The 25,375-nt window shown below is 38.8% G+C and overlaps 2 protein-coding genes across 6 annotated transcripts in view; one reads left to right on the plus strand and one right to left on the minus strand.

The window, feature by feature from the left end:
• The first annotated feature begins 1,866 nt into the window (after positions 1-1,866).
• On the plus strand, positions 1,867-13,418 carry fam98b (family with sequence similarity 98 member B). 2 transcript variants are annotated; one of them, XM_062041448.1, is made up of 8 exons: positions 1,867-2,016; positions 5,418-5,566; positions 5,647-5,748; positions 7,479-7,654; positions 7,727-7,807; positions 7,880-7,996; positions 10,061-10,228; positions 12,978-13,418. In XM_062041448.1, the coding sequence occupies exons 2-8, from the start codon at positions 5,530-5,532 to the stop codon at positions 13,194-13,196; spliced, it is 900 nt and encodes a 299-aa protein (XP_061897432.1). In that variant the 5' UTR covers positions 1,867-2,016; positions 5,418-5,529; the 3' UTR covers positions 13,197-13,418. The 2 variants fall into 2 exon arrangements, with proteins under 2 accessions (XP_061897432.1, XP_061897431.1); XM_062041447.1 differs by lacking the exon at positions 1,867-2,016 and adding an exon at positions 3,429-3,685.
• Positions 13,419-13,510: 92 nt separating this feature from the next.
• Positions 13,511-25,375, minus strand: part of ptpn21 (protein tyrosine phosphatase non-receptor type 21) — a 43,336-nt gene continuing 31,471 nt past the window's right edge. For all 4 annotated transcript variants that reach the window (XM_062041442.1, XM_062041441.1, XM_062041444.1 and 1 more), the window contains 3 exons: positions 17,995-18,229; positions 17,766-17,923; positions 13,511-14,382 (listed from right to left, as the gene is read on the minus strand). In XM_062041442.1, coding sequence (XP_061897426.1) covers positions 14,254-14,382; positions 17,766-17,923; positions 17,995-18,229 — 522 coding nt within the window. In that variant the 3' untranslated portion in view covers positions 13,511-14,253. The remainder of the gene's footprint in view (positions 14,383-17,765; positions 17,924-17,994; positions 18,230-25,375) is intronic.

Consider the following 25,375-nt stretch of genomic DNA (forward strand, 5'->3'; position numbering starts at 1 on the left):
AGGATGGGGCGAGGGTCACCACTTTGTCAACAAATGCGTGAGCAAATTGTCCAACAGTTTAAGAACAACATTTCTCAACGAGCTATTGTAACGAATTTAGGGATTTCACCATTTAAGGTCTGTAATATCATCAAAAGGTTCAGAGAATCTGGAGAAATCACAGCACGTAACATTGAATGCCTGGGACCTTGGATCCCTCAGACAGTACTGCATTAAAAAGCGACATCTGTGTGTAAAGGATATCACCACATGGGCTCAGGAACACTTCAGAAAACCACTGTCAGTAACTACAGTTGGTCGCTACATCTGTAAGTGCAAGTTAAAACTCTATTATGCAAAGCCAAAGCCGTTTATCAACAACACCCGGAAACGCCGTCTACGCTGGGCCCGAGCTCATCAAAGATGGACTGATGCAAAGTGGAAAAGTGCTCTGTGGTCTGACGAGTCCACATTTTTAAATTGGTTTTGGAAACGGTGGACGTTGTGTCCTCCCGAAGAAAGAGGAAAAGAACCATCCGGATTGTTCTAGGCGCAAAGTTCAAAAGCCAGCATCTGTGATGGTATGGGGGTGTATTAGTGCCCAAGGCATGGGTAACTTACACATCTGTGAAGGCACCAATAATGTTGAAAGGTACATACAGGTTTTGGAGCAACATATGTTGCCATCCAAGCAACGTTATCATGGACGCCCCTACTTATTTCAGCAAGACAATGCCGAGCCACGTGTTACAACAGCGTGGCTTCATAGTAAAAGAGTGCGGGTACTAGACTGGCCTGCCTGTAGTCCAGACCTGTCTCCCATTGAAAATGTGTGGCACATTACCCATCCATCCATCCATTGTCCATTCAGAGTCGCGCATTATTGTTAAAATAATTCATATTAACAGCGTTATTAAAAGGAAAGGCCATGTAACACAGTGGTAAAAAATGCCCCTGTGCCAACTTTTTTGCAATGTGTTGCTGCCATTAAATTCTAAGTTAATTATTTGCAAAAAAAAACATGTAGTTTCTCAGTTCGAAAATGAAATATCTTGTCTTTGCAGTCTATTCAACTGAATATAAATTTGAAAATGATTTGCAAATCATAGTATTCTGTTTTTATTTATGAATTACACAATGTGCCAACTTCACTGGTTTTGTACATATATCCGACTTGCATGGCCTGTTTTTGCTTCAATTTTAAATTATAAATTATATTTGTGTCACATTTTTTATTCGCGGAGGAAGAATAGCTAAGGCTAAAGCTGGTGGTGTTCCTAATGAAGAAACAAAGCTACAATATTACTTTACGTATAATATAGGCTTCTATATACTAACCTTTAGATACATATTCTATACAGTATTAGTAAAATACACTGTGCTCAAAATAAAACCAGGTGTATATGAACACTTAGAGATAACCTAAATATTAAAGATACTAAAAGTAATTGATTAAGGTGCTTCTTAATCGCTTGTATTACGTCACGTGACTTCTTCACGGAAGTGAAAGCCAGTTGTAGTCAAACAAGCTAAGATGGCTGCTCACATTTTGCTTTTCGAAACAGTCGTAGCAAATGTATGTTTAATAAATACAAATAATGTTAAGATAATACTTAAATGGGAAATAATCACTGCACACGCGTGCATTCTGGGCTGGAGTGTGAGTTGCTTTTCTCGTCGTTGTTTCGTAAAATCTTGCACTCTTCCGCCCTGTTTGATTAGCTCTCGATGAACTCTGAAGAAACGTTTATCCTTTTTTGCGATTTGAACGATTCGTACAGTCGAAAACAACACAAGCATAGGGCTTTTTTTAATTATTATTATTTGAGAAAGGCTAAATGGCGCCTCGTACCCATTAAAAACAGAGTCAACTTGACCACCAGGCATTTTTAAATGGGCGGGACGTGAGCCGGATGTGACGTCAGTAAAATCCAAGCAATATTGGCGTTTTTGATAGACTGATAGACTGCGACCCCGAGAGAGACAAGCGGTGGGAAATTGAATGGATGGCTGATGGCGGACTCTCCTCAGGACTGAGTAGGTACCTTGAATTTTACCATGAATTGATTAACGTGGACCCCGACTTAAACACGTCGAAAAACTTATTCGGGTGTTACCATTTAGTGGTCAATTGTACGGAATATGTGCTGTACTGTGCAATCTACGAATAAAAGTTTCAATCAATCAAATCAAAACTGCGCAACATTTTAAAAACAAAGGCAGTAAAATTAACCAAATTGAATAAGAAAAACAATAATTTATATCACAATAAAAAATGTGATCATTTTTATTTACTTCCATAATATATTACTTTCTATAAGCGGATAGAATGCTCTCCAAGTGCTTGTTTCCAGCCCGTCCATGAACTCAACCGGAACAACATTCGAACACGACGTTCACATGAGAATGAATGGATGTAAAATATTTTATTTTTATTATTCGTTAAACTCACTCCTATGCCTAAATTTAGTGTCATACATAGTCAATAGTCATAGCCAATAAGTATTATGTACGACATTTCAGACAGGCAAATGCGACATTTACCCTGATACTACTTTTTTTTTTTTTTATAAACATCGTAAATGTTTTTATTCCATTGTAAAATGTGAAGATTCTTCCATCAAAGCAAGCATAAATGTTTTTTTTTTTTTTTTAAATTGTATAAACCTTTATTTATAAATTGCAACATTTACAAACAGTTGAGAAATAATCAATATAAGTACAAAAACAGTACAAAACAGCGCCATGGGGTTGTAAACTCAAAGTAACTAAAATATAATGCAATATATATAACAAAGATAGTACTTTCTATAAGCGGAAAGAATGCTCTCCAAGTGCTTGTTTCCGGTCAGTGCACAAACTCAACCGGAATGGTAAATGTTAAATGAGGGTTACTGGGTAACTCTCAGATTGCTTGCACGGCCACTCTTCCAATTCGCCACGCCGATAGTAGATTGCACAGTACAGTACATATTCCGTACAATTGACCACTAAATGGTAACACCCGAATACGTTTTTCAACTTGTTTAAGTCGGGGTCCACGTAAATCAATTCATGGTAAGCAAACTATGAATAATAAAACACACCAAAACATGTGTCCTTCATCATAGCTACACGTATGACAAAAAACCGCGTGAAAATCAGTGGTATTCAGTGAGGTAAGGTTAATTAAATGTCCTGCCAAATGAATCGCACTGAGTGGAGCGGATCACCACTCCAAGATGGCGACCCCGCGTCTCGTCAAGCCAGTAGGCAGTAGCGCTCGATGCTGCGTACCCGTATAAGAGATGTCTATGGAAAGAATGCTCTCCAAGTGCTTGTTTCCGGTCAGTCCATGAACTCAACCGGAACAACATTCGAACACGACGTTCATATGAGAATGAATGGATGTAAAATATTTTATTTGTATTATTCGTTAATTTAGTGTCATACATAGTCAATAGTCATAGCCAATGAATATTATGAAGAATTGTGTTTTACAAGCTCTTTCTGGCAGGTCGACAGGCGAAACTGCAGCTGTGTGGGTCACGTGACTTTTCTTAACGGGAGAGGCAGGCACAAGAGGTTTCAAAATGGACACATGCGTTGCTTAGGCCCGTTTACTAGTAAAATATCCCTAAATTAAGTGTCAAGTTCTCATAATGGTGGATTTACACTTCTATTAAGCGATGGAGTGTGATATTTTAGACTCGTTGGAGCAGCTCGGGTGAGTTTGACCACTGCTAGCATGCTAACATGTAGCTTCGTGTTGTTTAGCCTGCCGCCATGATTTGCTTCGAATGGATCAATACTAGCACCAAAATGGTTCAATCTCTATATAAATTACTTTTGTAAAGTTACATAAGCTTTAAAGTTAGTATTATTTGCGGATGATACAACAGCGTTTTGTTCAGGAGAGAACACACAGAAGCTAAAACAAAAAACAGAAACAATGAACAAATTAAAAAGATGGTTCGACAAAAACAGACTATCTTTGAATCTCAGTAAAACTAAAATAATGCTATTTGGTAACAGTAAAAGAGAAAGTCAAACACAAATACAAATAAACGGAATAGAAATTGAAAGAGTAAATTAAACCAAATTTCTAGGTATAATGATTGATGATAAATTGAACTGGAAATCTCATGTAAAAAAAGTACAACATAAAGTAGCAAGAAACACGTCAATAATGAATAGAGCAAAACATGTTCTAGACCAAAAATCGCTCCATATTCTCTACTGCTCGCTAGTGTCATCATATCTGAGTTATTGTGCAGAAATATGGGGAAATAACTACAAAAGTACACTTCATTCATTAACGGTGTTACAAAAAAGATCAGTTAGAATAATGCATTATGTTGGATATAGAGAACATTCAAACCATTTATTTATTGAATCAAAAATACTTAAATTCCACGACACAACTAAAATTATACACAAAGCAAAGTACAATCTGCTACGCAAGAATGTACAACAATTCTCAACAAAAGAGGAGAAATATAATCTTGGATAAAAATTCAATTTAAGTACGTACAACACTTAAGACCTTCAGTATATCAGTATGTGGAATTAAATTATGGAATGGATTAAGCCAGTGGTCCCCAACCTTTTTGTAACTGTGGACCGGTCAACGCTTGAAAATTTGTCACACGGACCGTTTATTTTATGTTTTTTTCTCATTAAAAAATACAATCATGCGTGCTTACGGACTGTATCCCTGCAGACTGTATTGATCTATATTGATACATAATGTAGGAACCAGAAACATTAATAACAAAGAAACAACCCTTTTGTGTGAATGAGTGTAAATGGGAGAGGGAGGTTTTTTGGGTTGGTGCACTAATTGTAAGTGTATCTTGTGTTTTTTATGTTTATTTAATTTAAAAAAATGATAGATTAATAAAAAAAACTTTTTTTTTTTTTCAAATGTCTTGTGCGGCCCGGTACCAATCGATCCACGGACCGGTACCGGGCTGCGGCCCGGTGGTTGGGGACCACTGGATTAAGCAATGAAATCTAACAATGTACTAATATGATCCACCTAAAAAAACTCTTCAATTGTAAAGTGTTTACAAAGTACAAAGAAGAAGAACCATGATAAACATTCTGAATTTATTTCATCCATCCATTAATTTTCTAGATAATCTTACTCATCTCACCATATGAAATATAACTTACTTCACCAATTATTATTTATTTATTTTAATTGTTTTTACTTATGAAGTATATTGTGAATAAATTGACTTAAAAAAAGGTTTTAGCAACTGCTATGTAAAGGAAAAGGGGTAGGATTAAATAAGCTTTGCTTCTTCCTACTCCTTTTCGAACATGTTGAATAGAGAAACTGGAAATTGTGATGTATCATGTTGTATGCATGCATGTTCCAAATAAACTCAACTCAACAATGTAAAGTGTCGCCGTGCTGTAGACGACCTGATATTAGTAATGTTTTTCCACAGCTATGAGGGTCCGGTAAAGGGGGAAGCGGATCTACTCCTAGCCGCCAAAGGTGGCCTGACCTCGGCTGAGTATGTGGACTTGTGCCGGTGGTTGGTGTCCCGCTTAAAGTCGATGTGTGACCTGGAGGGAAGCATCACTTCAGGTCCAGGTGCGACAGAATGACCGCCAAACTTCTTATGACAAGTTTTTTTTGGTATATGTCTTATTAAAAGCTTGGTGTCCTTTCAGATGACGTGACGAGCATGAGTGGCTTGCTGAAGGAGCTTTGCTGTCCGTATGACATGTGTTCACTAGTCAAGGGGAACGCCGAAGATCATCTTAAAATTCTGTGTAAGTTATTACTTGTAAAATGTCAATTGTCTTTAGAGAATGACTCCATGAGTGTACTTTTCTTGTTTTTTTTGTTACTTGAAGCAAGGACAACCAAGAGGAAAGACTGTATTATCCATATGTGTACCAGGGTCTCCAAAATGCAACCCAGAGGTTATTTGATGGCCCAAAGCACATTCTAAAAATCGTATTACAGTGGAACACTTCGATTTACGGACCTAATTGTTTCTTGAATATAGTTCGTAAACCGAAAAGTTTGTATAGTGAAGCAGAGTTCTCCATAAGAATCAGTGTATACATGAATAATTGGTTCTAGTCCCAACAAAAGTCACTTTTAGTCAAAAAATAAATAACTGCACACTTTGAAGACACTATAATGTGTGTTTGTGTGTGTTTGTGTGTGTTTGTGTGTGTGTGTGTGTGTGTGTGTGTGTGTGTGTGTGTGTGTGTGTGTGTGTGTGTGTGTGTGTGTGTGTGTGTGTGTGTGTGTGTGTGTGTGTGTGTGTGTGTGTGTGTGTGTGTGTGTAATCGGACTGCCGATATTATCGGACATCCCTAGTAGATTTTCACTGAAGGCATCAAAACTATGAATGAACACGTGGAGTTATGTACTTAACAAAAAAAGGTGAAATAACTGAAAACATGTTTTATATTCTAGTTTCTTCAAAATAGCCACCCTTTGCTCTGATTACTGTTTTGCACACTCTTGGCATTCTTTTCATGAGCTTGACCACCATATGACAGCATATTTAATGCACGTGATGTCAGTAAAATCCAAGTAATACATCTTTGGACAATTTTAATCTGTATTTCAGGTCAAAGCATAATAAGTGTGTACATGTACAAGTGCTTAAAGTAACATTTCACTCACGTTTATGTCAATATCCCTGATATTCTGCGTTTACCAGTGCATTCCGTTTTATTGGCCAATTATTTAACTGCGTCGACTCTGAATAATTTTTTTTTAGTTTATTGATTATTGATTAGACATACTTGCGCTGTGTCAAATAAAAAGTAGCAACCATGGTGACATCCCAAACGTCTATTAGACATGCTCCTTTTTCATTAATTCACTCATCTGTTTCAGTGTCAAAAGCTCTGGAATTTGCATGCTCGTTTTTTTTATTATTATATTTTCATGATCGTGGGAAGCCATTATCGAAATCCAAATTTGATTAATTGTCCAGCCCTGTAGGATAACTGAAAGTTATTTAACTTCCAATTACAGTTCAATGTTAAACACTTCTTCAGTAAGCAGAACTAAAGTTTATATATATAACTTTATCTTGAATTTGAAAAAAAACATTTTATTTTTAACTAAAGAATGGTTCGGTAAATGCGCATATGAAACTGGTGGGGTTCGGTACCTCCAACAAGGTTAAGAACCACTGCTCTAACCATGAGGCCACTGCATTACATTACTAACACTATATAGTTTTATCAGTTATTTCTTCAGTTTAAGAGCATGATGTAGACAAAAGCTCTGAGTAAATTATTGCATATTGGTGTAATGTGTGGCACCCTGAGACAAGAATATTTTGATTGACAGTCCAAAAGTAACATGTCTTCCTTCACTCGTTATTTTCCCAGTTTTATGCATTTATGTGTTTAAGTTGCAAATCGACTGCCAATTTTGGAGCGAAAAATCGCAATTGTTCAGTGTTTTAAAAAAAATTGTACAGCTCTATTTCCTATTGTAAATGTTCCAATCTGTGTTCTTTCCGGTGCAGTGTTTTTAAGCTCTGAGCTTCAGGCAGCGCAGATCGCCAGCAGCAGAGGAAATTGCCTTCAAGGTCAAAACGAGAGTTTGGCGTCTCGGGAGCTGAGAACAATCTGCGAGACCTTAACCGTGTCACCGTTGGAGGGGAAGAATGTTGCAGAGGTCCTGTCTTTAATCCAAAACAAGGTGAAACACGTCCTATTTGCTGCAGTCGACAGTCTAATAGGAACTTTAAACTGAGGTTGTGTGTCTTTACAGGTGGACACACTTCTTAAAAAGTGCCCTAATGGCGCAGTGGAAAAACCTGCGTTAAAACAATCCCTCAGCAGTGAACAGTGGGTATGTGCTGATGATTATTCCCATTTATTATCATAACGGCTGATTTGGACTGATTTTCTGTGTTTTGCGTAGGAGAAGCTGCACGACATGAACACAGTCCTGTCGTCGGAGTACGAGTGCCGACGCAGGATGTTAATCAAACGTCTGGACGTCACCATTCAGTCTTTCGGCTGGTCCGACAGAGCCAAGGTACTTTTATGTCGTCAGGTTGGAGTATTGTTGACGGCCTTTTGATAGCACCTACACCCGATTGTGTTTGAATTGAATTGAAGTATTTATTTCAAACATGCACAGTACAACAACGCACATTTTTTTACATTTTGGCAGAGACATTTATGCAAGGCTTGAAAAGGGGTTGGATGAAGCAGATGCTTATAATATCCCAACCCCTCTCACTCACTCCACATTTAATATAAACAATATAGTACAAAAACAATACTATACAAACAACAACAAGAAAAACTCCTGTACACTAACAATACAATAGTACCACTGTTACTATGAGACAAGACGAGACAAAACACACACACACACACACACACACCCCATACACTTCTCTCCCATCGCTCTGTGCTGAGGGCATCACTCTCTTTCCTCCTCGTACTTCGTCAGTACTTCTTTTTTAAACAGTGTTTTGTATTGAATCATGTTAGAACACGTTTTTAACTCGTCCCCTAAGTTGTTCCACAGACAGATTTGTTGTTTCCTCTTAGACTGTAACTATGGTGAGCATCTCTATCCTGGAATAGGTTCTGTATATTGGATGGTAGAGAGTATTTGGATGCCCTGAACATAATTTGAGCAGTTTTAAAGTTGATCACATCATGCAGTTTAAGTTGCTTTAAAGGCCTACTGAAACCCACTACTACCGACCACGCAGTCTGATAGTTTATATATCAATGATGAAATCTTAACATTGCAACACATGCCAATACGGCCGGGTTAACTTATAGTACAATTTTAAATTTCCCGCTAAACTTCCGGTTGGAAACATCTATGTATGATGACGTTTGCGCGTGACGTCACGACGGCAACGGAAGTATTCGTACCCAATGTGTCACCATACAAACTGCTCTGTTTTCATCGAACAATTCCACAGCATTCTGGACATCTGTGTTGGTGAATCTTTTGCAATTTGTTTAATGGACAATGGAGACTGCAAATAAGAAAGTTGTAGGTGCGATCGGTGTATTAGCAGCGGACTACAGCAACACAATCAAAAGGTTGTGTTGTGTTTGAGCTGGATACAAGACGCACTACCGTGAGTACAGCTTTGGCTTCCAAACATTTGATCGCTTGCCCGTACGTGCGTGTCGCTATGTGCATGTCACGTACGTAACTTTGGGGAAATAATATGTTTCTTGCCGACTCTGATGGCGGCCGGGGTGTCGTCGAAAGCTACAACGCCCGCCGCCGCTCCGTAGTTAGCTTCAATTGTTAAGCTTCGCCAAGCTGGAAATTATTAACCGTGTATTTACATGTTCATGGTTTAATAGTATTGTTGATCTTCTGTCTATCCTTCCAGTCAGGGTTTTTTAAAATTTTGTTTCTATCTGCATTTGAGCCTGATGCTATCACGTTAGCTTCGTAGCTAAAGTGCGTCAACGATGTATTGTCGTGGAGATAAAAGTCACTGTGAATGTCCATTTCGCGTTCTCGACTCTAATTTTCAAGAGGATATAGTATCCGAGGTGGTTTAAAATAGAAATCCGTGATCCACAATAGAAAAAGGAGAGTGTGTGGAATCCAATGAGACCTTGTACCTAAGTTACGGTCAGAGCGACCAAAAGTTGCGAACTTTATCGTCGTTGTTCTATACTAAATCCTTTCAGCAAAAATATGGCAATATCGCGAAATGATCAAGTATGACACATAGAATAGATCTGCTATCCCCTTTTAAATAAAAAAAATTCATTTCAGTAGGCCTTTAACTCCATGAATAGTGGATTTCAATTATGTCTGTAGTGAACAATGGACACAATCCTAATGTTTTTTTTCTGCAGAGGGACTAAAGGCTGTAGATGGGATTCATAACAATTTCCCCAGACTTCAACACAATAATTCAAATACGACATAATAAATGAATGATACAATAACAGCAGAGCATTGGTATTCAATAAATGACATGATCTCCTCATCATTCCAACACATTTAGCAACTTTTGTCCTCAGGTAACTTATATGAGGCTTCCATGAGATATTTTCATCTATTACCACTCGTAAGAATGAATTTTGTTGAACATATTGTGTTCAGGTCAAGGTGGACAGCATGGCGAGGGCCTACCAGCCTAAGAGGCACAATCTGCGGGCAGAGTCGACGGTGGATGCCACCACGCTACTGGCAGCCAGAGAGGACGTCTGCAACATTGTCAAGACCAGCAGCGGTGTTAACCGAGAGAAGACGGCGTGCGCGGTCAATAAGGTACACTCATCTTGCCTCTCCTCTTCTTTCATTGTTATGTCAAATCACTCCACTGGCTCCCTATTGCATCCCGGACCCACTTCAAGATGAGCCTGCTAACTCACCAATGTATCTACGGCAACGCCCCCTCCTACCTCAAGGACCTAGTTTCCCCGCAACCTCCGCTCCTCAAACACTAACCTCCTCAAACTTACAATCAATGGGCTGCCGGGCCGACTGCACCCGAACTCTGGAACGCTCTCCCCGACCATCTTAGAGCACCACAGTCGGTCGACCGTTTTAAGAAGGGACTAAAAACCCACCTTTTTAGCACAGCTTTCATCTAATTTCTCTGCCTTCTTGTTTTTAAATACACTGCTTGCCTATCTGTTGTATCCAGTGCTTTCATGCTTTTATTTCTATCTTTATCTATGTGGCGGTATAGCTCGGTTGGTAGAGTTGGTAGGTTCGATCCCCGCTTCTGCCATCCTAGTCACTGCCGTTGTGTCCCTGGGCAAGACACTTTACCCACCTGCTCCCAGTGCCACCCACACTGGTTTAAATGTAACTTAGATAATGGGTTTCACTATGTAAAAGCGCTTTGAGTCACTAGAGAAAAGCGCTATATAAATATACAGTAATTCACTTCGCACTATGTTTCTGTTTTATCTCATGTTTATCTAGTGTGTCATGTTTTCATTTCTATTTCAATTTTTTATTATATATTCTAACTTTTTATTTTTTTAAATTTTTTATACTTTGTAGCAGATTTTAACAAATGTAAAGTGCGTTACAAATGTAATTCATCCATCCATCCATTTTCTACCGCTTGTCCCTTTTGGGGTCGCGGGGGGTGCTTGAGCCTATCTCAGCTGCATTCGGCGGAAGGCAGGGTACACCCATATTATTATTATTTATTAGCAAAAAAAAAGTAAAATGTTTTATTCATACATTGAAAAATACTTCAACTTTGCATTTTAGTTATTAAATTAAAGTAATTTTTGCACCGGTATATAACCTGCACCCCACCACATTTTAGAAGAAAACATTTTTTTTCCATATATTAACTGCACCAGACTATTAGCCGCAGATATTTACGTTGTGAAATGAGTTATTTACACAGAAAGGTTATGTATAGAGATGTCTGGTAATGGCTTTTTTGCCAATATTCCGATATTGTCCAACTCTTAATTACAGATTCCGATATCAACCGATACCGATATATACAGTCGTGGAATTAACACATTATGCCTAATTTTGTTGTGATGCCCCGCTGGATGCATTAAACAATGTAACAAGGTTTTCCAAAATAAATCAACTCAAGTTATGGAAAATAATGCCAACATGGCACTGCCATATTTATTATTGAAGTCACAAAGTGCATTCTTTTTTTTAACATGCCTCAAAACAGCAGCTTGGAATTTGGGACATGCTCTCCCTGAGAGAGCATGAGGAGGTTGAGGTGGGCGGGGGGTGTATTGTAGCGTCCCGGAAGAGTTAGTGCTGCAAGGGGTTCTGGGTATTTTTTTCTGTTGTGTTTATGTTGTGTTACGGTGCGGATGTTCTCCCGAAATGTGTTTGTCATTCTTGTTTGGTGTGGGTTCACAGTGTGGCGCATATTTGTAACAGTGTTAAAGTTGTTTATACGGCAACCCTCAGTGTGACCTGTATGGCTGTTGACCAAGTATGCCTTGCATTCACTTGTGTGTGTGAAAAGCCGTAGATATTATGTGATTGGGCCGACAACAAAGGAAGTGCCTTTAAGGTTTATTGGCGCTCTGTACTTCTCCCTACGTCCGTGTACACAGCGGCGTTTTAAAAAGTCATACATTTTTACTTTTTGAAACCGATACCGATAATTTTGAAACCGATAATTTCCGATATTACATTTTAAAGCATTTATCAGCCGATAATATCGTCAGTCCGATATTATCGGACATCCCTAGTTTTGTATATGTTTATTTACATACCTTAATTGTCTCCAAACAGTGTCTATAACGCGGCAGTAAAACGGCTGATCAAACACAACAGAAGTCATCGTAGCATTGTTGCTGCGGAAGTTTGCTCTCCAATCAGCTGAACAGAAGAACTCCACGGTGACGTTTTGGTGAATTTACGGAGACATTTGGGAAACTGAAACAATACAAAAAGAATGCCGTTGTAAGTTAGTAATAGTAACACAGATACTCTTAAACGTGTTACCATATTAGTTAATTAATTAGTTAATAGTTACATTACAATAGCACGTACAAATACTCCTACAGACATCACATATGGGACGGTTTAGTAAGTATGAATGGTTTGCTATATTCTTAAACTTACATATGTTGCTTGGAGTGATGAAGAATCTCTGCGAGTAAATACGCTGTGGATGACCTGTAGACGGAACGGCACTTGTACTTCCGGTTGAAAGTGCTAAATTTAAATAAATACTGTAGTGTAGATGTTAACCCCGTAGCACCTGCAGTGAGCGATTTCTTCCAAAAGATGGCGCAATAGCAAAACTATAACACACCTTTTTAATGTCTCCACCTGTGTTTTATAAAAACTATTTGCATTATGGCCGTTAGTGAAGAAAAATCCATTAAATAGCCGCAGGGTCCAAAACGTAGGAAAAAGTAGCAGCTTATCGTCTAAAATTTACGGTATTTCTGTACATTTGATTTTAATGTATTTTTTTATTTTATGTTCTTTAATGCATGATTTATATTTTAAGATTTTTTTAAATAAATAATTCAACCTGGTCCTCTTTCACATCAATTGTGCACAGATCCAAATGGGAAGAGTTCCAGACCGAGGAGGACGTCCTTCAGAGATACAAGCCCCGCCTCCAGAGATGCCCCAATGGAAGGCAAGGCAAGATGGAGGGGGTGATTGGGGAAGAAGGGGTGGCTGGGGAGGAAGAGGAGGAGGAGGAGGAGGAAAATGGCGAGGAGGCAGACCAAACCACGGGGGACACGGCGGAAAGAGAGGACGGTACCAGTATTGATTGTTTTACAGCTTTTTGTCCCACCGTTTTTTTAAATGAACTGAAAAAAACATTCACATTAATCTACAGATCCCACAAACCAGATCTGTTGATTAGGATTTTACCTCCACAGTTTTAACCCGGCCCCTACCTCACTAGTCTCTGTAGTGCATCATGTAGTACGATCACACCTTTAGAACCTCTGAGTTTAGTGAATAAATATGGATGACTTCCTACAATCCCTCATGTGCTGATAGTTTGGTTTCTGTCATTCATCTAACGAGCCAAAATATTTATTCTGCTCACATCTCTCCTGCATTAAATGCACACCAGTGTTGCTCAATAGATATTTTATACAGTTTGTACAAGAAACCATTCACACAGCAGTTTTACATTGTGTACATTATCAACAACAATCTGTATGTACATAGACAAAAAGTAAATCGCTTGTGCTTTTTTCACACAAAAACTACTGTTTAGGGGGAAAAAAACAAATTCAGTAGGGATTTTAAAATGAAACAATACAGGCATGCAACTAAATCTGATTTACCAAAAAAAAAATACAACTGGTCACTTGCACTGCAAAACAAATCCAGTAAGCAGGCACTGGAGATTATATATGTATATTCATTCATTCATTTAAATAAGACCTTTCAAGTTGAAAAAAGGCATATAAAATGATCACGTTTGCCTTCATTTACCACTGACTTCCTGACAGTGGTTTTCACACAACAATCCAATCATTGCATTTACACATGCACACATCACTAAAAACACTTGAATCGAAACCTTCTGTTACTTCATGTTTTCGTCATCAATAATGTTGAATCATCTTGGTCAAATGAATTGTCCATAATAAGATTGATTGTATTGCTGCATATTGACAATATGTGTCAATATGCACAGCAAAAGTGCTTTTATTAAGCAACGTTTGACGTAAAAACACAATAATACTGTTAAGAAGTAGAGCTCCTTCACTCTGTGCAGCCAATAGCACATTTTTGCAGTGGGCGCTTTGTAGGGTTTTTTTGGCACCAAGCCTACACATTGGACCACATGGCAGCTGCTGTTGGGGGTGTCAGATGAGGCGGGAGTTCTGGAGGTACTGAATCAGCACCTTGTAGATGAAGTTGTACTGGGACAAGGTCTGGACCATCATCATCCTCTGGTTGCGCAGCTTTAGCAGGGCGCTCCTGACCTCCAGCGCCTGAAACAAAAGCACCCGAGTCTGATTAGTGTGTTTACACTATACTAGGGGCAGGGAGGACGGGTAATGAATGTGGGCCCACACATTGACCCCAGTAGCCTCTATGACAACATGATTGATTATGCATACACTGAACTAGTATATATTTATACGAATTAACCCAAATTACAACACATACAATATACATCCATCCATCCATTTTCTACTGCTTGTCCCTCCCTCTCGGGTCGCACATTTGAATAATTGCAATGACCCCTTCTTAAAAATGGTATGGCCTACACCAGGGTCCGTTCTTCCTCATTGCAATTACCGTATTTTTTGGAGTATAAGTCACTCTGGAGTATAAGTCGCTCCGGCCGAAAATGAATATTAAAGAAGGGGAAAAACATATATAAGTCGCATTTTTTGGGGAAATGTATTTGATAAAACCCAACACCAAGAATAGACATTTGAAAGGCAATTTCAAATAAATAAAGAATAGTGAACAGGCTGAATAAGTGTACGTTATATGACGCATAAATAACCAACTGAGAACGTGCCTGGTATGTTAACGTAACATATTATGGTAAGAGTCATTCAAATAACTATAACATATAGAACATGCTATACGTTTACCAAACAATCTGTCACTCCTAATCGCTAAATCCCATGAAATCTTATACGTCTAGTCTCTTACGTGAATGAGCTAAATAATATTTGATATTTTACGGTAATGTGTTAATAATTTCACACATAAGTCGCTCCCCCGGCCAAACTATGAAAAAAACTGCGACTTATAGTCCGAAAAATACGGTCTGTTGGGAAGGAGGCCAGGATAAAGGAGCAACAGAACTGGGGCCTAAACTTTTTAATACGAAACTACCAATGGCGGCTGGTAGGCGTTTGCAGTCATATGGACAAATGCCAGTTCATTAAAAATACAAATAAAAAAGTCCCCAGTTAATTGTAAAGCAATGGTGTGACAGTGTTTCACACCCATCACTGCCAGACTGTGCTCCAGTAGCCACCCATTTAGCAGCTGCCTTGAATTGTATTTTGACACAATCAACTTCTAATAATTATTGAATAATTAATGACCTCTGTCAGATGCTCATGATTACTCATTATGAGCATTTGACGAAGGTCCGTTACATTATGTGTTCAATGTGGTCTTGTAAAATATATTAGGGGGACATTTGAATAGCCTAAATACAGAAAAGTTAAATGTTCAAAGATTTGGTGTTTGTTTTTATAGCAATATAAAGTAAGACACCATAATTGCTGGGTTGCAATCACGTGACTTAGAGGCACTTCCAGGTTTCAGGCGATGGTCTAAGGCAGGGGTGTCCAAACTTTTTCCACTGAAGGCCGCACACTGATAAATCAAAGCAAGCGGGGGCCATTTTGATATTTTTTATTTTAAAAACCAATACAATATATGTATAAAAAAGATACATTCAGGCCTCCACTCAGACTTGATCCCGGGGACTCCAAAAGGTTTTGGTCAAAAAAAACATTACAAATGTGTCATTATTTAGTATTATTATTATTATTGAAGGTTTAAATCTCTAGATCAACATTAGGTCTATCTGTCAATATAACGCTTTTAAAGATTTAAGTTGTATGCCATTTTTGTCAAGGAAAACCGTGTTTTTTTTATGGAAAAAAACAATATGCAATATTTTACCCCAATAAAATTTTAAAGTGGAATATTTGAGATTATATAATAATTGGAGTCTTAAAAGGGTCAATAACTCATAACATTGATTTTAATTTAAAAAAAAGTCCCACTAAAATTATTGGGGATCCAAAAGGGTACTGCTCAGTAAAGTTTAAAAAAATAAATCCAACATTTTTTTTAAACTTTTACCACAATAGTCTCAAGATCAACTTCAGATCTATCCGTCAATTATAAGTTTTATTGTTGTTTACGTTTTTTGTTGTACGTAATGCCGGCAATGCGGACCAAGCTCTGACACTGATCGTACAGGAAGCGGACCCCCACAATCAGACAGTCCGATACCCCATTCTCTCCGAGCACTCTCCACAGGACTTCCCGAGGGACACGGTCGAATGCCTTCTCCAAGTCCACAAAGCACATGTAGACTGGTTGGGAAAACTCCCATGCACCCTCAAGGACCCTGCCGAGAGTATAGAGCTGGTCCACAGTTCCACGACCAGGACGAAAACCACACCGTTCCTCCTGAATCCGAGGTTCGACTATCCGGCGTGGCCTCCTCTCCAGTGCACCTGAATAGACCTTACCGGGAAGGCTGAGGAGTGTGATCCCACGATAGTTGGAACACACTCTCCGGTTCCCCTTCTTAAAGAGAGAAACCGCCACCGTGACAATCCAGAGGTACTGTCCCCGAAGTCCACGCGATGCTGCAGAGTCTTGTCAACCAAGACATCCCCACAGCATCCAGAGCCTTAAGGAACTCCAGGCGGATCTCATCCACCCCCGGGGCCTTGCCACCGAGGATAATATATAGTCACGTTTAAAGTGTACAATTTGATGGGTAACTTGCCCTAAAACAGTGGTTCTTAACCTGGGTTCGATCGAACCCTAGGGGTTCAGTGAGCTCAGGGGTTCGGCGGAGGTTAAGACACACCCAACTCATCGTGTAAATAAAAACTTCTCCCTATCGGCATATTACGGATACGGCAACAGCAGAAGTCAGACTGATTTGCAGTGAGTTTATGCACTGTGTTGGTTTTGTTCTTTGAACAAGGTGATGTTCATACTTGGTTCATTTTGTGCACCAGTAATAAAAAATGGTAACACTTTAGTATGGGGAACATATTCACCATTAATTAGTTGCTTATTAACATGCACATTAGTAACATATTGGCTCTTAACTAGTCATTATTAAGTACTTATTAATGCCTTATTCGGCATGGCCTTATTATAAGCCTAACCCTCTAACCCTAACCAAATAACTCTAAATTAAGTCTTTGTTACTTAGAATATGTTCCCCATACTAAAGTGTTACCAAAAACATATAACTTTGTCTTGAATTTGAAAAAAAACAACATTTTATTTTTCACTAAAGAAGTGTTCGGTGAATGCGCATTTGAAACTGGTGGGGTTTGGTACCTCCAACAAGGTTAAGAACTACTGCTCTAAAACCATAAGTCAAGGAGAAATTGTTTTTGATTTTAACAAAAAAAAGAAATGTTTGAAATGTACAATATTTTTTGCATTTATATATAATATTAAAGTTTAAAAGGTATGCAATTGCTTGCAATACATACTTTATTCTGTCTTTATTGATGTATATTTCAAGGCTTTAGCAGGCCATATTAAATTACGTGACACCTGCGCACTAGACAGCGGGACTAGGACTGAAATAAAAGCAGATCAAGAAGGGTGCTAGACTTTGTAGAATGTGCAGTCAGGTTACCTTGTTGTGCTCCTGACAGGCAATCATGATCTCGGACAGGATGACCACGCCGCTGCGGCCCACTCCGGCGGTGCAGTGCACCAGCACGGGTAGGTTAGTCTTCACGTCGCTGGTGCTGTTGGTGTGTCTCCTCACAGACTGGATCTCGTCCAGGTAGGCTGTTAAGACCAGAGTGGAACATCAGCAATCGAGTTCTAGGATTGTCCAAAGAAAAATCCGTCCAACTCACTGAGGAAACCTTTCAGGTTCTCAGGACAGCCGTGGTCGGGCCAGTCGGTGTACTGCAGGTGCCACACCGTTCTTTCCTGGTTCGTCAGCTGGTGTCTGATCTTCAGGCCCGTCGTGGCGTAGCAGCCCGACTCCGTGCGGAAGCGTGTGGTAATCTTGAAGCGGCCATAGGTCACCGGGTTGTGTCGGGAGCCCAGCCGTGGCCAGTAGCGGAAGCTCTTTTCTCTGCCACTCTCCTGCAGTTTACCAGGATTTAATGACAAAGAAACACAACTTTTTTTTTTTAAACGTAGATATCCCACAAAATAGTGCTAACAGTAAATCCAGAATTTATTTGCCTGTTCCTTTTTATACACAGCTAAGTGTGTTGCTGTTTTGTATAAAGGCATAAACACTCATTTCACGAGGCGATACAAGATATTGAGTCCACGAGACAAGATTTTAACATTAATTTCCAGCAGGGGTGTCTTGTATAGTGGTAGAGTTGAGACAATTCAAAGGGCCCCTCCCTGACTGGCAGGTTTTTTTTCTCCATGGGGCCAGAATTCCTGACAGCGTCTATGTTATTAAGAAAACTACTATGACACTACTATGTATGACTAAACAATAAAACATTTTTTCATTTGGCTGCGTCACAAAACAATGCAGGTACATTCAGAAGTCCTTTATAACTTTAGCTTAACTGTTTTAACATATTGCCACAAATAAAACCTAAAATACAAATTATAAAAGGTAAACAAAACTATAAATCAATCAAAGTATATTTAAATAGCCCTAATTCACAAGTGTCTCAAAGGGCTGCACAAGCCTCAACGACAGTATTCACAAAATCATATTTTGTGAATACTGTGTGGGCGCAAGCCACGAAAATGCGCAAGCTAAACTGAAACGCTGTTTTTTGATTGATTGATTGAGACTTTTATTAGTACATATTCCGTACAATTGACCACTAAATGGTAACACCCAAATTAGTTTTTCAACTTCTTTAAGTTGGCATATGTCACGTACCAAGTTTATTGACTGTAAGTTGTACACACGCCAAAATGGCAAAAAAAAGTTAGCATACAGTATGTCACATACTAAGTTATGGCTGTGAGGTGTGGGATGGCAAAATTGGCTAAAAAAGTAAACATGCTAATTAATGTTAAAATGCTAACGTTAGCATGCTAGCAGTTGAGCAAAAAGCGCCAGGAGCCTTTTGACTTTGGAACCATTCAAATCCGTTGAGAAAAGTGGGATATGTAGAAGTTTGTATATCGCCCATTCATTTTCAATGGGGAAACCTTCCTGGTAATGAGGGAATTTTTTTCGGATCTGGGAAACATGTTGGCTTGAATGTCCAGGATGAGTGGAGTGTGTGGATGGTGGAACGGTTCAAATCAAGTGAGCAATGTGGGAATCGTGCCACCACTTTGAAAATTGGACCATTCATTTTCAAGTGGGGATCATTCCTGGTATTTCCAGGTAATCTGGGAATTTTAGGAACCGGAAATATACTGGCTTGAATGTCCAGAGTGTGTGGACAATGTGAACAGTTCGAATCGGTTGAGAAATGTGGTATATTGCCCAGTCATTTTCAATGGAGATACGTTTACTGGTAACTTGAAGATTTTTCTTACATATAAAAAATCCTATAAAAAAAAGGACAGGAGTTGAATGCTCTGACAAGGTCATACTTGCCAACCCTCCCGTTTTTAGCGGGAGAATCCCGGTATTCAGCGCCTCTCCCGACAACCTCCCGGCAGAGATTTTCTCCCGACAAACTCCCGGTATTCAGCCGGAGCTGGAGGCCACGCCCCCTCCAGCTCAATGCGGACCTGAGACTGAGTGGGGACAGCCTGTTCTCACGTCCGCTTTCCCACAATATAAACAGCTTGCCTAACAAATTCAAACGAATGGAAACAATAATTTCAGTTCATCCAGGACAGTTCGAAGGGGAAGGTGTATGTTGCCTGTAAATATGTAGAACAGACTTCTCCATTGAACACGGTGGCCGAAACGATATACTCATCATGAACGGAGAAGTTAAACAGGACAATACTGCCATCTAATGGACAGCCACCGGAACACTGAAATTCAAGTATTTCTTTTATGTAAATAAAATAAATAAATATATATATATACCGTAATTTCCGGACTATAAGACGCTACTTTTTCCCCTTGTTCTGGTCCCTGCGGCTTATACAAGGGTGCGGCTTATTTACGGCCTGTTCTTCTCCGACAACGACAAAGAGGATTTCGGTGGTTTTAGTACGCAGGAGGAAGACGATGACACAATGATTAAAGACTGACTTTTCATATACCGGTAGGCTGGTTATTTTGATAACGTACAGGCGAGCACTTTGTATTACTTTGCACCGCTGTATTATTTGTACTCTGCACGAATGCTGTTCGCCATGTCAAAGATGTGAAAGTTTGATTGAATGATTGAAAGATTTATTGTTAATAAATGGGACGCTTTGCGTTCCCAAACAGTCATCTCTGTCCCGACAATCCCCTCCGTGGTAGCAGGAACCCCTATATACTACGGTAATTACACATCAAAACCCTGCGGCTTATAGTCGGGTGCGGCTTATATATGGAGCAATCTGTATTTTCCCCTAAATTTAGCTGGTGCGGCTTATAGTCCGGAAATTACGGTATATATATAGCTAGAATTCACTGAAAGTCAAGTATTTCATACATATATACATATATACATATATATATATATATATATGTATATATATATATATATATATATATATATATATATATATATATATATATATATATATGAAATATATATGAAATACTGGAGTTGGTGAATTCTAGATGTAAATAACCACACCCCCAACCACGCCCCCCGCCCCCAACCACCCCCCACCCCCTACCCCCCACCTCCCGATATTGGAGGTCTCAAGGTTGGCAAGTATGGACAAGGGTTTCCCCTAGACTGCCAACATACCTGTGGCGATGGGGGCGTGGTCACATCAGTCATAGAGTGATTTGCAAAATTTGCTATATTTGTTTAAAAAGTCTCAAAAAATGGATACATACATTTAAAAACAAATCTGTTATTATTAATTAGTATGAATATATTTTTATAATTTTTGCCATATTTTTAAGTGTTGCTGCTTATTGTATAATGTACTTTATTGAGATTTTTTCAAGTGTCTTGAGACTTTTAATTGCCGTATTTTTCGGAGTATAAGTCGCTCCGGAGTATAAGTCCCACCGGCCGAAAATGCATAACAAAGAAGGAAAAAAACATATATAAGTCACACTGGAGTATAAGTCGCATTTTTTTGGGAAATTTATTTGATAAAACCCAACACCAAGAATAGACATTTGAAAGGCAATTTAAAATAAATAAAGAATAGTGAACAACAGGCTGAATAAGTGTACGTTATATGACGCATAAATAACCAACTGAGAACATGCCTGGTATGTTAACGTAACATATTATGGTAAGAGTCATTCAAATAACTATAACATATAGAACATGCTATACGTTTACCAAACAATCTGTCACTCCTAATCGCTAAATCCCATGAAATCTTATATGTCTAGTCTCTTACGTGAATGAGCTAAATAATATTATTTGATATTTTACGGTAATGTGTTTCACACATAAGTCGCTCCTGAGTATAAGTCGCACCACCCCCTGCCAAACTATGAAAAAAACTGTGACTTATAGTCCGAAAAATACGGTATTATAAAACTCCTGATACGAAGTCGCCATTTGCTACATTTGTTACATCTTTGTTACATGGGACAATGCACATTAATAAACGTGTAAAATGTAAAGGTGCCAAATCGTAGACAAAAGCTAGGTTCCATCTGCAGTCCGTGGCAGGTTGATGACCTAAGATCAGGGCAGATCAGGAACAAAGTGACCATAGTAGTTAAAGTGCATAAGGCAGATGGAGAAGTGCTAAATTGTTGCATATAATAATTGTGCTGAAGGAAAAAAATACACATCTCCTTTGGCCTAGTAAGTTAAAGTGCTGGTATTATTGCACATCGTCCTATTACATAAGTATTTAGCAATAACGGATGTACTTACGCATGCAAAATTGGACCAAAAAGCTGACTACGTATGAAATATTGCACAAAATATGAATACATACATTTTAGAATGGAAATAGTAATCAACAGATATTTATTGGATCTAATGCCAAGTATTTCTATCTTTCTTGTACTGTATACCAGTGGTTCTTAACCTGGGTTAGATCGAACCCTAGGGGTTCGGTGAGTCAGCCTCAGGGGTTTGGCGGAGCCTCCACCGTGGAGGTCAAGACACACCCGACTCATCGTGTAAATAAAAACTTCTCCCTATTGGCGTATTATGGATACCCCCAAACAATGTTCCCTCTAATTTTCCATCTGATTTGCAGGTGTGTAATTTGTTGTGAGTTCATGCACTGTGTTGGTTTTGTTCTTTGAACAAGGTGATGTTCATGCACGGTTCATTTTGTCCACCAGTAAAAAAACATAACTTTGTCTTGAATTTGAAAAAAAAAAAAAGTGTTATTTTTCACTAAAGAAGGGTTCGGTGAATGCGCATGTGAAACTGGTGGGGTTCGGTACCTCCAACAAGGTTAAGAACCACTGCTGTATACCCATGCTCGTGTCCTTGAATGTGATATATCACCTATAACCCATCAGATACTAAAGCCGAAACAAAGCCTACTACTAACAAAAATGAGCAAAAAACTAAAGTCTACGGAGAGTTTTTTTTTGCAAAAGGAAAAGGCCAGGGGCTCCCACTAATTGAATGTTACGGTGAGTTTTTTCATGCACTTATTTGCTAAATTTATCTGCCAAACGTGGAAGGCCGGTCCGTGAAAATAATGCCTACATTAAACCGGTCCCTGGTGCAAAAAAGGTTGGGGGACCCCTGCCTTAGACTGCCAAGATACCATCAGTCATTGAGTGATTTGCAAAATTTCCTATGATATTTGTTTAAAAAGACTCAAAAAATGTATACATACATTTAAAAACAAATCTGTTATTAGTTATATATTTTTATCGTTTTGCCATATTTTTTATTGTTGCTGCTTACTGTACAATGTACTTTATTGAGATTTTTTCAAGTGTCTTGAGACTTTTATTTAGTTTTTTTTTAAATTAACAACAACTAGCAACAAATCTAGCATTTGTGTATGGTGTTATTACAGACTGTACTCTTGTTTAGACTCTACTTCTGTCCCTCAAAGTCCCTGACGAAAGAGGTGAGCATGTTACTCCGGTTAGAGTTTCCCTCCTTAGTAGCCGCCACAGTCCTCTTCGTATTTGCACATTTTATAGATGGCTGTCCGCAGGTATATCTGGGATGTATTAAAATGACGTCTACATTGCAGACATGCTGACAACACAAGGTTAAGAACCACTGCTGTATACCCATGCTCGTGTCCTTGAATGTGATATATCACCTATAACCCATCAGATACTAAAGCCGAAACAAAGCCTACTACTAGCAAAAATGAGCAAAAAACTAAAGTCTACGGAGAGTTTTTTTTTGCAAAAGGAAAAGGCCAGGGGCTCCCACTAATTGAATGTTACGGTGAGTTTTTTCATGCACTTATTTGCTAAATTTATCTGCCAAACGTGGAAGGCCGGTCCGTGAAAATAATGCCTACATTAAACCGGTCCCTGGTGCAAAAAAGTTTGGGGGACCTCTGCCCTAGACTGCCAAGATACCATCAGTCATTGATTGATTTGCAAAATTTCCTATGATATTTGTTTAAAAAGACTCAAAAAATGTATACATAAATTTAAAAACAAATCTGTTATTAATTAGTTATATATTTTTATCGTTTTGCCATATTTTTTATTGTTGCTGCTTACTGTACAATGTACTTTATTGAGATTTTTTCAAGTGTCTTGAGACTTGTATTTACTTTTTTTAAAATTAACAACAACTAGCAACAAATATAGCATTTGTGTATGGTGTTATTACAGACTGTACTCTTGTTTAGACTCTACTTCTGTCCCTCAAAGTCCCTGACGAAAGAGGTGAGCATGTTACTCCGGTTAGAGTTTCCCTCCTTAGTAGCCGCCACAGTCCTCTTCGTATTTGCACATTTTATAGATGGCTGTCCGCAGGTATATCTGGGATGTATTAAAATGACGTCAACATTGCAGACATGCTGACAACACTCTAGACCAGGGATGCTAAACATGCGGAACGTAATGATTTCATACTTGATATAGTTAGTCTATTTGTATCGATCCACCCACCTTTGTTTACATGCGAGAGGCCTCGCTTCCAGTTAGCGGTTAGGATATCCTCCTATGGTGTGTAGTGTAGCATGTTTAGCATATCCTCCTACGGTGTGTAGTGTAGCATGTTCAGCTATTCCTCATCCTCCAGGGACACTTGTAAGAAATGTAGTTTATTTGTCGCCATGGAGGCAAGGATTAGTGATTTAGAAGTGGCTTTGTACTGTGGAAGGACAATAGCCTCTAGCTCGCTAGCAAGGACACCACATTGAATTGAGGAAGCATTCATTCGCTTGTTGCATTTAAATTTGCGGGACACAGCTGGATTGTGTCATGAACATGCGACATCACAAATTAACGCTAGTATCAAAACCGCTATTGTCGGCCAAATGTACATTATTTTTATTGTATATTGTGCAACCCTAATTGACCGTATAGCTTGCGGCCGCGACTAGCCCTGTTTGCTAGCTCTCGGTTTGTAGTGTGCTCAAAGCCAGACATCTTATAAGGGTACGCAGCATCGACCGCTACGGCCTACTGGCGCTGACGAGACGCTGGGCCGCCATCTTGGAGTGGTGATCCGCTCCACTCAGTGCTATTCATTTGGCAGGAGCAATGAACTGTCAGCGCATTTAATTCATCTTACCTCACTGAATACCACCGATTTTCACGCGTTTTTTTGTCATACGTGTAGCTATGATAAAGGACACATGTTTTATTATTCATAGTTTGCTTAACAGTAATAGAATATTCTTATATGCTATAAGTGACTAGACGTCCGAGATCAAAACTGGGAATATAATCCCAGAGAAGGGAGGAAAAAAACAGTCAACTATTTTTAAATTGAAGAAACAATATGATTAGGTTATATATACATGTGTATATCCTACATAAACAATGTATGAATACATTAGATATCTATACATCTTAGGGACCTATAGACTGTATCTCTGTTGTTGCAGCAGCAGAGAGTTTATTGTCTTGACACTTTGTATTGATATTTTGTATTACATTCTTCCCTTAAATGATAATGTTTGCAGTGATTGTTTTATATGTATTTTTTATGTATGTCGCTTTGGATAAAAAGTCCCACACAGTTCACGAAGTTGGGCTACACAAAATTGGGTTGGAAAAGCTAGACTAAATTTAGACTTGTATAATACTGTATAGCCACT

Source organism: Entelurus aequoreus, linkage group LG03 (assembly GCF_033978785.1).
Source record: "Entelurus aequoreus isolate RoL-2023_Sb linkage group LG03, RoL_Eaeq_v1.1, whole genome shotgun sequence".
Classification (NCBI taxonomy): Eukaryota; Metazoa; Chordata; class Actinopteri; order Syngnathiformes; family Syngnathidae; genus Entelurus; species Entelurus aequoreus.

Bases quoted from the DNA above. Each gene is read 5' to 3' on its own strand.
- fam98b (XM_062041447.1), top strand. From the start codon at position 3,648: ATGGAGTGTGATATTTTAGACTCGTTGGAGCAGCTCGG. The intron at 3,686-5,417 runs GTGAGTTTGACC...GTTTTTCCACAG, and splicing joins GACTCGTTGGAGCAGCTCGG to CTATGAGGGTCCGGTAAAGG. The intron at 7,808-7,879 runs GTATGTGCTGAT...TGTTTTGCGTAG, and splicing joins CCCTCAGCAGTGAACAGTGG to GAGAAGCTGCACGACATGAA.